Here is a 15,055-nt window from a genome sequence, read left to right as displayed (position 1 = left end):
GTTGTGCGCTGCCCTGCCTTTCGGAGCTCCGCACGCAGCATCCGGAAGTTCATTACTCTGAACGCTGTGTGCGGGCTTCCGTGTTTGGGGCCGCCGGGCGTGACGTCACGCCCGGGCCCCTCGTGACGTCACGCCCGCCCCCTCTACCAAAGTCTATGGGAAGGGGGCGTGACAGCGGTCGCGCCCCCTTCCCATAGACTTTCGTTGAGGGGGCAGGCGTGATGTCACGAGGGGCCCGGGCGTGACGTCATGAGGGGGCGGCCCCGAACACGGAAGCCCGCACACAGCGTTCGGAGTAATGAACTTCCGGATGCTGCGTGCGGAGCTCCGAAAGGCAGGGCAGCGAACAACCCCTTTAAACATATACATTTAAATAAACAGCAGAATCTTTGAGGAGACCTAATGGAGAGCTTTACATAACTGGTGACATGAGTAAGATGTGACAATATTTTCCCCATTAAACATAAAAATGCTTTTACAATAAGTGCACCTTGTGTATGGATGTAAATGATGACAAACCTGTATATTGTTCTCTAAGGAAGAAAAGCAAAGCTTACGTGATTTTAAGTTGGCGTCTCTGTATGTGCCGTTCAGAATGGCAAGTTCCATCAATTGCATTTTTTTTAAGCTGTCTTCTCCTTCAGCCTGCAAGTTATGATAAAAGAAAAATGAATGAAATTACATTTCCCAACAGGAATATTGATTAAAAGAAAAAAAGCCATTTCATTTATTTTAGTAACCATTCGTATTTTACAGACAACATACAACTTAATAATGCAATACAGTGATTCCTCAACTTACAATGGCCTCAACATACAATGTTTTTTTCTGGACCATTGTAACTTGAAACCAGACTCAACATACAATGCTACAGACAGTCCAGATCTGTGAAATGTGTCACAACTGGAGGAACTTACTAATCAGAATGGACATTTTACTGGTAAATCACCTCTATTACTGAAGTGCATGCACTGACTGGCTGTCTGGTAGCGCCCCTTACAGTACAGGGAGGAACTACAGGGTTAGTTGCTCCTTTGGACACCAAGTAAGGGTGGCTCCATTTGGGACACTGTATGTACTGTATAGGACCCTGAAGAACCATTGTTTCCCAATCAGGGTGCCTCCAGCTGTTTCAAAACTACAACTCCCAGCATGCCCGGACAGCCAACGGCTGTCCGGGCATGCTGGGAGTTGTAGTTTTGCAACAGCTGGAGGCACCCTGGTTGGGAAAAACTAACAGACAGTGATTACAGCTCCCAGCAGATCTTTCTTACTTTTATATGTACGATCTTGCTTTATCTATATTAGTTATCTACTTATTTTTCTTTAATCCTCACTTTTCCCTATTTTTGGATGACATTTTGGTGGCTTCAGAACCAATTACCAGGTTTCCATAGAGTTATGGCCTCAACATACAATGGTTTCAACATACAATGGTTGTTGTCCTGGAACCAATTAATATTGTAACTTGAGGGACCACCTTACTATTAAAGCAAAGAAAATAATGGTTTTGCCACCATAGTGAGTGGTCATATCATATGTTAAACAGATCGGGCCTGTCCACCAGGAGCCACGGGGCTAGTTTAGCTTCATGGCCTCTGAACAGCGTTTCCCTTGCGGCCACCTGTTCAGAAGATGCCAAGGTGATCTCAGTGCCATCAGGCATTCTGAAGGTCTGAATTCCTTTGATCACGTCTGGTATAACCCTGTCAAGTGGAAAATACAGAATGGCTGATATCACAGGTGGGGGAACACATGTCTCCTGCGACAAATCAAACATGTTCACGGGTAAACAAAGTATACTGATCACTAGTATACTCCTATATACCATAGTATACTACTGCCTCAAATCAAGTGTCATTTTTTACGGCATCTATATGCAAAAGTAAAAAATATGGAAAGAAACAATTACCTAACTTGTGTTCTCCCTTATGATCTTATATCGGGTGTGCATTGCACTTTTTAGGTGTGCGGGAGCCTTGGAAATTGTAGTACAATTGCTTCTGTCCCCACTCATGTTAATTTGGCTTAATAGCAACGCTTCGTTCTGATAGCAGCACTTAAAGGGGTATTTAAGGCAAAAACTTTTTTGATATATCAACTGACTCCGGAAAGTTAAACAGATTTGTAAATTGCTTCTATTTAAAAATCTTAAAGTGTACCTGTCATCAACAAAAACTTTTTATATAATGTAGATAATACCATTATACGTATATTTGTAATATACATTGGTTAACAATTGCGTATATTTTTGGGTGAAAAAGTTCTATCCCTGCAGCTATTGCCTGTGTATCTCTATGAAGAGTCTAAGTGAGGACAGGACAAGCAGGGATCTGTGCAGACTCCTGGCTTGTATATCATCCTGATGTATAAGCCAGGAGTGTGTTATAGAGCCTCAGTGCACACTGTCCTGCTTTTTCCTAGTGTACAGAGCCCTGCTTGTCCCCCCTCACTTCCTGTATTTGGACTCGTCATAGAGACACACAGGCAATAGCTGAAGGGACAAAATTATACACATTTTTTAACCAATGTATATTACAAATATACATATAATGGTATTATCTACATTATATAAAATGTTTTTGTTGACGACAGGTACACTTTAATCCTTCCAATAGTTATTAGCTTCTGAAGTTGAGTTGCTGTTTTCTGTCAAACTGCTTTCTGATGACTCACGTCCCAGGAGCTGTGCAGTTCCTATGGGGATATTTTCCCATCATGCACAGCTCCCGTGACGTGACATCATTGAGCAGTTAGACAGAAAACTTCAGAAGCTCATAACTATTGGAAGGATTAATTTTTTTTTAACAGAATGAATTTACAAATCTGTTTAACTTTCCGGAGCCAGTTGATTATATCTATCTATCTATCTATCTATATATAAATAAAAGTTTTTGCCTGGAGTACCCCTTTAACTATATTATACAAATTCCTATTATCTATGTATTGAGTAAAAATTGATAAAAAGTGATATTTTCTTGAGGATAAAAGCACATACTAAGCTTATGTTCCAGCATAACACTTCTTTAGAACATACAAAGAAAGAATATTGGAAAAAGTAATTTTACTTAAAAATATAATTGATATCCAAAAACTGTATTCCCCCCCCCAAAAAAAACAAGTAAACAAGTTATGAGGCCTAAAAGTTGCCACAATAAAATGGCATTTATCTCACAGAAGCTACAAGAAAATGAAATGGAATATAATTGTAAAAAGTGCTGTTATTTCCCTTCAGGGAATGTGGAATGGTAAGCAGATGGCTTACTTGGAGTGCACTATTATTCTCCTAAATGCAGGGCAGAGTGCTGTACTACAGCTATAAATCATTTAAGTTACTACAGTGCCTGGACCAGTTGTGTGTTTCTATGCAGTAGTCTTAACACCCTTTTCATTATTGTAATCAATTGCAGTCAAGTCCCAGCAAGTAATGAGAAGTACACCAAGTACATAAAATCTTTGCCTCATGATGACAGTATTTACATGACACCCAAAAGTAACACTGCGGTGGCTTTATTACTTGTGATGCTTACATTTTTCATTAGCTGTGAAGCAGTTTATTAACCTTTTAAGCACAATCCGGAAGGTAGCTAATGAACACTGTGCAAAGATGTCAGTCTAGACAGATTTGCATTATTAGTACGGCCTGCTCGGCTAAAGAACTGTCACACGAAAATCCACAGAAAACACTGCCCACTGTATCCAGGCAAAGGGCTCATGCCAATTCAACACAAAAACAGGCATTTGTATAACTGTTAGCAATGCAAAATGAGTGTGCCATTAATACCCACAACCCAGGATACTGATATAACCTATATAGGTTACTTAATCCAGTGTTTTCCAACCAGGGTGCCTCCAGCTGTTGCAAAACTACAACTCCCAGCATGCCCAGACAGCCTTTGGCTTTTCTATGCAGCTTTCATACTACTTGCTGGTGTATTCAACCATCATAAGCTGTACCATCATCTTAAAGGGGCACTCTGCCGAAAAATCATCTTAAATGGGGACCCCCACGATCTCCGGAACGGTACCCCAGTCATCCGAGCATGGAGCGAACTCCACTCCGTGCTGAATGACTGGAGACTACAGCTGCCACACCCCCTCAATTCTTGTCAATGGGAGGAGGCGTGATGGCTACATACTAGCCGCCACGCCTCATATAGACATGAATGGAGGGGGCGTGGCATGACATCACGAAAGCGAAAGCTCCAAGCAACCGTGTTCCAGATGCCGAAGCTGCTGGCCCGGAGATCGAGGGGGTCCTGCCACTGGGGACGCGAGGATCCTGCCACAGCTTCAGACATCTTATACCCTATACTTTGGATAGGGGATAAGATTTTTTCGGTGGAGTATCCCTTTAAGGAAATAAAAGGCGCATTACAGAAATTTAACAAATCCCAGATATCGGACATCTACATTTTCTTGCCATTTGACATTGAAGAATAAGGGTTTCATACTTTGATAACAATATTCACTGTGGTAGTTGTGGTAGTAGTAGTAGTAATAGCAGTAATAGTAGTAATAACAACAACAACGATAATTGTGTATCAAAAAGGACTATAGGAGTGATACCTTTTGGCTTATCAGAACAATTGTATTTGCAAGCATTTGGAGCACGTTCCTCAGACAAGTTTACATATGAATGAGAAATGAGCACAACATGTAGATGTTGTTACATCAAGACATTGTACATGGGAGGATGCAGCATTCAAATTAGCTAAAGCAATAAAACATCACCAGGGGGCCTGAGGAAATGCAGATGGGCGTGAAACGGCTGCCGCCACTCAGGTGATTCCACTCGGTATACGGGGGAGCAAGATTGCTTGAGACATTGTGATGATGTTGGCATCTTACAAATAAAGCATTCGAAAGATTCAGCAGGAGGGTAAGTGCACTCGTCCTTTTGTTCTTATGGAACATTTTTGTTAATCAGTCATCAGGAATCTAGATTCATGTCAGGCATGACAGACCATCAATTATAAGTGACTTAAATGGCTACTATCACCAAAACTATATTTTTTAAAACAATAGAGCCATAGAAAATAAGTATCTCTCTAATACTATTTCATAATTTTTTCCCCCACAGTTTCCCTTAGAAAACTGCTTCTATAAAAGTGGCCCCTAGAGGTCCTCATAAAATGTACCCCACCTGTTAATATGGTCTCTCCGACTGTGGCAACAGCAGCGTCTCAGTCGGAATACAGGAAGTTAAAGTGGGGGCTTTATAAACCTGTGTGCGCTCCCTGTGTGAGGATCTCCAAACACACAGAGAGCAAAGGATAGTAGGCAGTGAGTGAGCTGCTGCGATTGACTGAGGAGGAGGCCACATCCCCCTCACACCCCCTCTGCAGCGAGAGAAAGAGATGTACCCCAGTAGTAAGGAGATTGAGAGGGGGTTCGTAAGAGTTTTTTTTTTTTACAATGTGCACCTCAGTAGTAAAAAGATGTCATGAGGAGGAGGTTTGTTACAGTGTGCCAGCCCAGTAGTAAGTAGATGGCATGAGGAAAGGGGTGTTACTGTGTGGGGGTACAGACTATATACCCCCACCTGTATAGGAATGTACATACACCCACACACACAGACTGCTATACACACGGGGAGCCTTGTACCCAAGGGACTTCTATAGACCATAGGCCTAGGGTGCACTGCTCTGCAGTTGGCACATACCCCCATGTGTATAGCAGTGTGTGTGTACATTCCTATACAGGTGGGGGTATGTACATTGCATTGGTCAGTGACCCAGGGCCTCTGAGTATGTAGTCACAGCTATTCACATCTGTACATACACTAGAGTGCAATGCTCTTCACAAACCCCCCATGTATAGCAGTACTACACACACACACACACTACTATACATGGGGAGTATGTGCAGAGCATTGCATCCTAGTGTCTGTACATTCCTGTTAACGGGACGGGATTGGACAAAAATAAATAAAAATAGTCCAGTGAAGGGCTCTACCACATAGTGTATAAGGAGAACAGCAGGCAAACTCCAGTAATCCTTCTTCCTCTCTGTGTAACATGTGCAGCATAAAACCAGACAGGAAAGGGTTACAGACAGAGTGCAGTGATTGGCTGACAGCTGAGTGACACAGTGAGGGAGGAAGTTTAGTCATGTACAGTGAGGGCAAGAGAGGGACACGCCCCCTGCCTGAGAGAAGATGGAAATTCAGTGTGATCTGATATAAGCTGATTTTAAAAGAAATACAGAAGCTAGACACATAAGATATATGTACGTGATCAGGATGAGGTACCGAGCAATATTTTTTTTCTGGGATATGATAGGTACGCTTTAAGTTCTTATCTATAATTGTACAGTTGGACCTACTGAATTGAGAACACACACTGTGGTTGGGTCTTTTTAAGGGTAGGTAGAAGAATATACCCACTGATACAGCAACAGGTAGACAATGAAAGATCAAATTGTAGAGACAGCCAGAGATTAGGTGTTAAAATACAAATAAATAGGGGTCAATGCTGAATCAAGTTTATAAACCAACACAAAGCAGTGTTACATTTCCACATGATAAACGTGGAATTATGGCTCATAGAGCTTTACTTTATTGTTTAGGAGACGGAAGGATGAATATGAAAAGTAACCTAGCAACTAAAATTGTGCTCTGAAATATAATAATCCCCTGTCCTATAGACTCCTCAGTGTGGTGTTTTTCATCTGAGGAAATTGCTAGCACCGGCGAGTATAGGATCTCCTATGATAGGTTGATGCCATGGAGTTGTCCTTTAATAATAAGAGTGCTGCTGGTGCTCAGTAATTGGCACTACTCGATGCCCTCGATAGCTATCAGTTGCAAAGCAGACCCCTGAAGCAACTAAAGTAGAAAAACACTGCGGAAGAGGATGGATTCTGAAACATTCATGCCAAGCAAGATAAAAGTCGTTGTATTCTTAGTCTTTGCAAGACATATTTTCATTGTCAAAGTATTCAAAGTGTAGAGAAATGCTTGAGAGGTCATATGTGCAGAACAGTGAATGTCCGTGTCCAATTTCACTTCTTACCAGAAGATGGTGCTATTTATTATAGCAAGCACTCATCTCATCTTTAAATGGTGGAGAAAAGAGAATTTAGCTGTGCACTACTTTGTTTTGATTTTCCCATAATACAACTGCAAAAAATAGAAATAAAAACACCTTAAAAACTGACCACACATTATAGCAACCGATTTAGGAAGCCATTACCCCCCCCTTGTGTGTACGTCTAGGTCAGGAGCAAATAGTACAGGGCATTTTGTTATCTGACCTGTCCTTTGGCCATCTGACAGCAGATTAAGCTACGGTCAGGTGATCTATCCCAGCTGAAGGCTTTTGCTGTTTAAGCAAAGGAAGGATACACATGGGATACATAGGCAATGTTCTGTGGGATACACTACTACCTGTAAGTAACTACAAGAAAGCGCCATCATTTGTACTAGGAGGAAGCTGCTTTAAGTAAACATCAATAAGGTCACTTAAAGCCGGATTTGCATTGCTTAGTTTAAGCCCAAGCGATTGACTGAAGCATTTCATCCTCTTAATTCTTCAACATTCCCCAAGTATTCTGCATGCATACTATAAAACTAACAGAATAATAAAAGAACACTAAGTGGCATCTGTATTGCAATAACTGTTTAGATAACGGTTACACTGTAGATCACATGGTTTTACAGGAAGAGACTTGTGGATGGATTTGTGCACATTATACTAGCAATTCAGCTATTGTTGCAGAAAAAGCCAAGAGGAACTAGCTTGACTTGAAAAGGAGCTGAAAAATTTGTTGCTGACACTGTTCCTTTCAATGCACACCAGCCAAGCCCAATGGCCCTGAGGGATCTAAAAAGGCCCACACATTTTTTCTTCCTCCCTCTAGGGCCCCTAAAGGAGGTCATGCATGGCAACAGCTGCAACCTCCAAGCCCTGCCCTGTGAAGCTCCTTACTGACCGAGCATGCTGCGGAATGCTTTTATCTTGCTGACAAAGAGAAACCTTCCCCTGCAATTCAGTGCTCATTCCAGATATACCATGCCCCAGTCAAATATCCTTTACACATGAATGTTCCTATTCACTGTGGAGAACCTCAAATTAATAATTAATAAAGAAATCTCCTCAATGTGCAGCACAGATTCCTAGACATACACGTGTATGGGCAGCCATTGATCCTACAACTCTTCACCGTCTCAGAGAACAGTCATTCTCAGGGAGGATGGATATAGCCTGGCCCTGCTATTCATTCCATTTGTAAGCAGTCAATGTGGTTACTGGGATTGTCTTTACATATACAGGACTACAACTGTAGATAAGGAGTACACAATGTGTCACCCACACTCCATACTGTGTTCAACAGTCCAAAAAAACAGGATGTGACCTGCAAAAAGACCACTCACTCATCCTTGGAGTCTTCTATGCTATGATATTTATAGCCACAAGCTTAAAAAAGAATGTGCATAGAATGATTTCCAGCAAACGTCCAAGGGCAGAATGCTAGCCATAACTTGATCGTAACAGTGGATAGTAAGTATGTGGAATGTGCACAGTAAAAGGATACAGAAAGCCCAAGAACAGGTTACCACTTGGTGAGAACGGCCCTGAGGGCTTAGATTATACATACAGTAGTGTACATAATGGTAGGTAGTCCCCCAAATGGGTGGTATCCCCCAAAGTTACGTAAGACGAGAGGTATTGGTGTTACATTATACAGTAAATAAAGAATTTTTCAGAGATTACCCACTGACCAAATCTCTGAGACAGGAAATGTTCTCATTCCTGTCTGCGCCTTCTTCACATGACTATTTAGATGACAGTAGCAAAAGATTACTTTAGTGTTAGCAGAATGAGTAAACCAAGTATAAATACCCTGCATAGAGCTCTAGGGAATCTAGTATAATAAGAAAAAGCTTAAAACTTCTTCACATTACACAGGGTATGTTAAGGGTTAAAGTTACACCGTCAGTCCGCCCAGAGGATTTGATATACTCTTTTAGAGATGAGCGAATTTACAGTAAATTTGATTCGCCACGAACTTCTCGGCTCGGCAGTTGATGACTTTTCCTGCATAAATTAGTTCAGCTTTCAGGTGCTCCTGTGGGCTGGAAAAGGTGGATACAGTCCTAGGAGACTCTTTCCTAGGACTGTATCCACCTTTTCCAGCCCACCGGAGCACCGGAAAGCTGAACTAATTTATGCAGGATAAGTCATCAACTGCCGAGCCGAGAAGTTCGTGACAAATCGAATTTACTGTAAATTCGCTCATCTCGAATACTCTTTCCCTGCATGACAACTGTAGTAAGATCTAAGAAAAAACCCTACATCAGTGGTCTAAGAAAAAATTCTACATCAGTGGTCTAAGAAAAAATTCTACATCAGTGGTCTCCAACCTGCAGACCTCCAGATGTTGCAAAACTACAACTCCTAGCATGCCCGGACAGCCAACAGCTCTACATGCTCTCTGATAAAATTCAAGGCAGCTACAGTAAAGCTCCTCCAAGCTGTAGGGTACTCTAGTATGGCTCCTTACAATACTACGGTCATTTATAGAAGACTTTATACTGATTATAGGGTGAGATTTTTGGTAATCTACTCGTTTGGTGAATAATAGCTAAGCTGATATTGTACATACCAGTCATCATAGTAGAACAAACATAAAATAAAAGGAATTAGTTAAAGGGGTACTCCAGTGAAAAACTTTTTTTTTTTTAAATCAACTGCTGCCAGAAAGTTAAACAGATTTGTAAATTACTTCTATTAAAAAAATCTTAATCCTTCCTGTACTTATTAGCTGCTGAATACTAAAGCAGAAATTATTTTCTTTTTGAAACACAGAGCTCTCTGCTGACCTCACAAGCACAGTGCTCTCTGCTGACATCTCTGTCCATTTTAGGAAGTGTCCAGGGCAGCATATGTTTGCTATGGGGATTTCCTTTTACCCTGGACAGTTCCTAAAATGGACAGAGATGTCAGCAGAGAGCACTGTGTTTAAAATGGAAAAGAATTTCCACTGTTGTATTCAGCAGCTAATAAGTACAGGAAGGATTAAGATTTTTTTTTTTAAATAGAAGTAATTTACAAATCTGTTTAACTTTCTGGCACCAGTTGATTCAAAAAAATAAAGTTTTTCACCGGAGTACCCCTTTAAACCTGAGAAAGTGACCTAGACCTTTGGCTTGGATAAGGAGTTTAAATGACTATATTGGACCTACAATAATTAATCTTTCCTGGTTTAAAAAGATTTTAATAAAAAATTGAGACCTGAAGGAGGTGATGACTAGCAGACGGTATATCTAATGCGTACAGTAGTCACAGAGGTATTATTTATATTCCTAACTAAACTATCAATGTAAAGCCTAAAAAGCAGGCTAAAGTCCCAGGTGACAACCATTTTAGAGTTCTGAAAACCATTGCAGAAAAATAAACTGAAAGAAATTGCACAGCATGGCTCAGTTATTTCTCAATTTCCTTTCCAAATGCCTTGCCGTGCTTTTCCTTTCCTAGGTGGACTGGCAAAGATAAATTAGCATCATTATTTCTCTGGAGCAACATAGCCTGCTTATCTTCTTCAACGTACAGGCTCGGTTCAAATGATATGCAAAGATGACTCTGCTATTTCACTTGACAAATTTGTGGGTCATAATGTTAAAGATGCACTAGGGAAACATCGTGGCACTATCTTTTTACATTGCCCATCACCCTATCTGACAAGATACCATTTAATCAGGATTCTCTTCTAGTAGTGAGTTTTACATTCAGGTGTTATTTTACTTCTGTCAGGCAAGAACAGAGGCAATGGGAAACATCTGAGCAGTCTAAATGGGAAGAAAAAAGAAGAAAAGAAAAACAAACAAACAAAAAAAAGAATTGCTAGAAAAGGTCAGGCAAAGTGAACCCTCCTATCAACCTAGAAGAATAATAAACTTCACTACAAGGTCTGTGTGCCACTAGTTAGACACTAGATAGAGAAGAACTGTCAGGCCCAAGGATTGATTATGGAAACATTCATGTGTTTTGTAATTGTATCTGTGTATAAACTAAGACCTGGGGGTGAGGGTCATTCAGACTGTGTGTTTGTGTATTGCATTTTATTGGGAGTCTGGCTGTTTGATTATATGATGGGACCAGAGTGCATGACTACCAAACAGATAAGGGGTCAGGAAGAGAGATGTCCCACCTGGTGGGATCAGAGGGGAGGGGGGGAATGGAGTTTCCCTACAAAGAAGGAGATAAGACTTAAAATGCTGGACTCAACTGTTGTTCAAGGCTGTGGCAAAAGCTGACAAGAGCTGGACTCTCACTGACAAGGACGGCTATACCATCATGCTGTAAGAACTTCATCTTTTGTTTTCTGAACTTGCCTTGCTTAACTCTCATATTTTTGTAACTATGTCATTTGTTTATTGTATATATATATATATATATATATATATATATATATATAGCACTGTGATACCTTTTATCAGATTACATTTTTTATTAATCAGCTCTGGTCTTTGATCTCTAAATATAGGAGCTCACCTTTCTGAAGGCAGCTCTGGTGGAAACACGTTTATCTAAGGGTTAATTTGGTGACTTGCTGGGACTAGTAGTGGATACCCAGAGGTCTGGTGGCCTTAACCCTTGCACCACCACACTTTCTCTAATGTCTTGGCTGGACCGATAGGGTGTGATCGTGACAAGAACTCAGGGATTTTTGTTTTGCTTATAAAGTTTTAGTTAAAGTATTATTAGGGTATGTTCACACTGAGGAATTGGGGCGGAAATCACGCTGAAGATTTCCACCCCAAAATACAGTTTTTTTTCCGGATCAGAATTAGCAGCGATTTCGCGTGGAAATGCAGGTTTCATGCGGAGGAGGAGAAGAGGAGGAGTATCAAGAGTGGGAGGAGTTCCAGCAGCCATTTCCACAGACTGATTTTCAGGGGAGTTTCCACTCATTTTTGGTGAAAATTTTGCGTTTTTCTCAGAGAGATTATTCACAGACTCTGAATACAGTCACAGAATCAGAAATGAGAATCTCAAAATGGCTGCTGAATAAAAAGTGGGGGGAGAGTGGGCGTAATATATGTATTTTTTTTATTCATGAATACTCTTTTTTCATGCGGAAATTCTCTATGGGAGTAAGACGATGATTCCGCCTGAAAGAAAGAACATGTCCTTTTTAAGCGGAACAGACTTTCTCGTCAGAATTCTGCTTGAAGAAATTCCTCAGTGTGAACTGAGGGGCAGAAATTCTGTACAACTCTATGGGGGATTTCACTGCTGAATGATTTGGAGAGGAAAAAGCGAGCAGAATTACTTGTGGAAATTCCTCTCCAATTCCTCAGTGTGAACATACCCTTAAAGAACAATATGGAAGTTATTGTGTATACCTTGTACTTCCCTATTTTAGCTTATGTGTAAGGCATGGGATATGATCCACTTTGGATGTAAACTCATGACTTAGATGGTTCTGTAATGCAGCCTACATTTTTCATGAATGTAGAAATTAAGATTATTGCAACTGTTTGTCTAATCTGGCTATTAATGCTGGAGTTTATCCAGATGAACTGATTAGACTCAAATGGGTTGGGGTCAGTTCACATTATGCACAGCCTGCTGCTCTGATTCACAATCAGCCCCCAGGGTAAGACTGAGATCACAACTGGAAATATACACAAAAACCCAGGACATAAAAAGCCTGGAGTACAAATATCCACTTTCCAAAAACTCCCCTTAAAACATAACTTTTAATTAATTATTATTATAAACAATCATGTGTGACTGGCACAAGTTAAAAACCTAGTGTCACAGCACTATAGTATGATGAATGATACTTGTTTAAGTGAATATCAACCCACACCAGTATTCGTAATACATTTTAACCCCGTAAGAACAATGTACATAAATGTATGTCCTGATGCCCTGGTACTTTGCGCACCAGGACATACATTTGCATCCTGTACACGATGCTCGCATCACACACGGCAGGTCTCGCCAGGGACCCCCCGGTAATGGCGGACATCAGCGATCATGCTAATGTCCGCCACTAACCTCTCAACGCGGCACTTTGAATGAATGATCGGACCGCCTGCATGACAGCCCCAGGGATCCGATCATCCAAGATGGCGGACGCTGGACCCCTCTTCTGCCTTAGCCAGTCCTTCCAGCAACATCTTCTCTGGTCTGCCTTGCGTTCAAATGAAACCCTCAAAGTTGCAAAATTGCATTTTTTTTCTTTTCAATTTCCCAAATAAAGAATAGTTACGCCTTAAGGGGTTAATTGGATGCTGCAAAACTCCAAGAAGAAAGTGCTAACATGACACTAATTTAAATCCAGAATGGATGCCCCCCTCTACATGTTTCAGTGAACCATCATAAGGAATTGAGGCAAAGCTCACATTAAAGGGGTACTCCAGTGAAAACCTTTTTTCTTTTAAATCAACTGGTGGCAGAAAGTTAAACATATTTGTAAATTACTTCTATTAAAAAATCTTAATCCTTCCAGTACTTATTAGCTGCTGAATGCTACAGAGGAAATTCCTTTCTTTTTGGAACACTGATGACATCACGAGCACAGTGCTCTCTGCTGACATCTCTGTCCATTTTAGCAACCATGCATAGAAGATGTATGCTAAGGGCAGCATGGTGGCTCAGTGGTTAGCACTTCTGCCTTGCAGTGCTGGGGACTTGTGTTCAAATCCCACTAAGGACAACAAAAAATTAAGTGTTATTATTATTATAATAACTTCAGCAGAGAGAAATGTGCTCGTGATGTCATCAGAGAGCAATCCAAAAAGAAAAGAATTTCCTCTGTAGTATTCAGCAGCTAATAAGTACAGGAAGGATTACGATTTTTTAATAGAAGTAATTTACAAATATGTTTAACTTTCTGCCACCAGTTGATTTAAAAGAAAAAAGGTTTTCACCGGAGTACCCCTTTAAGAACTGGATGGTTTGGAGAGAGACTGCTGATCATACGACCAAGTCACTGTAATGAAACATGCAGATGCAACTGAGCTGGGATAAAACAAATAGAGCTGTAGGACTAGTGATAAGGATTGAGCATAATATGAGGCAAAAAAAATAAAAATAACAGTACTTCAAAAAATATTGCTGAGGGTGAAGTATTGTGCTTTGTATCTGGTGAATTGCCCGTTCCAAAAAGCAATTGTTTATGAATATGCATTTAAAACCACCAACTTATAAAGAGAAAGTGCATCCCCAAACAAAAAGCAGAAAATATTTACAAAAATACAAAGGTATTATAGGGCCCAATACATTCGAATTAAAGAGGTGCTCCGGTGGAAGTTTTTTTTTCTAATGAACTGGTGCTAGAAAGTTATACAGATTTGTAAATTACTTCTATTTAAAAATCTTAATTCTTCTAGTACTCATAAGCTGCTGTATGCTCCAGAGGAAGTTGTAAAGTTCTTTTCTGTCTGACCAGAGTGCTCTCTGCTGACATCTCTGTCCATGTCAGGACTGTGTAGCATACAGCAGCTGATAAATACTGGAAGGATTCATTTTTTGGCACCAGTTGATTCACTGGAGTACCCCTTTAATTCATGCTAGCACGACTTGATAAATCTGTTACTTGTATTAGCTGTGGAAAGCTACTAGACCGCAATGTGGTCAATTCTAAAAAGTAAATGAACACATGCATCTGAAAGTAATACTTGAACTAATACATGTTTCTAATAGAAACTTCCCCCAGGTCAATAGGGAATTATGCCAGGGAACCACATGTATCAGATCTATAGTCACGCATGTTTGTTCCCAACGCATGTTTGTCTCCTAATGTAGCTAAAACACAAATAGGGGTGTCTTCAGGGGACCGTATAACACCAGCATGTGGGTTTACAAACCGTGTTCTTACACATGGCATTTCCTCCTGGTCCATAGATGTTAGGTGCTTGGAAAAAAGCGTGACCCGTTCTAGGTGCAATACTAATCTGGCTAGTAACCTGCAGCCCCGAATTGATTCACAGGCTGTATACAAGTATTTTAAAACATGTTTGCTCTGCACCAGAAAATTTCCACATGAAAATCAGAGCCTGCTCATTCTGTTTCAGAAATGCTGCAGATTTTTACCA

General features: G+C 40.6%; 1 protein-coding gene across 9 annotated transcripts in view; it reads right to left on the bottom strand.

Annotated features, from left to right (window-relative positions):
• The window catches only part of QKI (QKI, KH domain containing RNA binding), a 184,074-nt gene that overhangs the window by 14,688 nt on the left and 154,331 nt on the right, over positions 1–15,055 (bottom strand). For all 9 annotated transcript variants that reach the window (XR_008891404.1, XR_008891405.1, XM_056566804.1 and 6 more), the window contains one exon: positions 558–645. Coding sequence is in view for 7 of the 9 variants with exons in the window: in XM_056566804.1 (XP_056422779.1) it covers positions 558–645 (88 nt within the window). In the remaining 2 variants the exon portion in view is untranslated. The remainder of the gene's footprint in view (positions 1–557; positions 646–15,055) is intronic.

Source organism: Hyla sarda, chromosome 3 (assembly GCF_029499605.1).
Source record: "Hyla sarda isolate aHylSar1 chromosome 3, aHylSar1.hap1, whole genome shotgun sequence".
NCBI classification, from domain to species: Eukaryota; Metazoa; Chordata; class Amphibia; order Anura; family Hylidae; genus Hyla; species Hyla sarda.
Note: the sequence above shows the minus strand (reverse complement) of the source record. Positions and strands in the feature narration are given on the sequence as shown.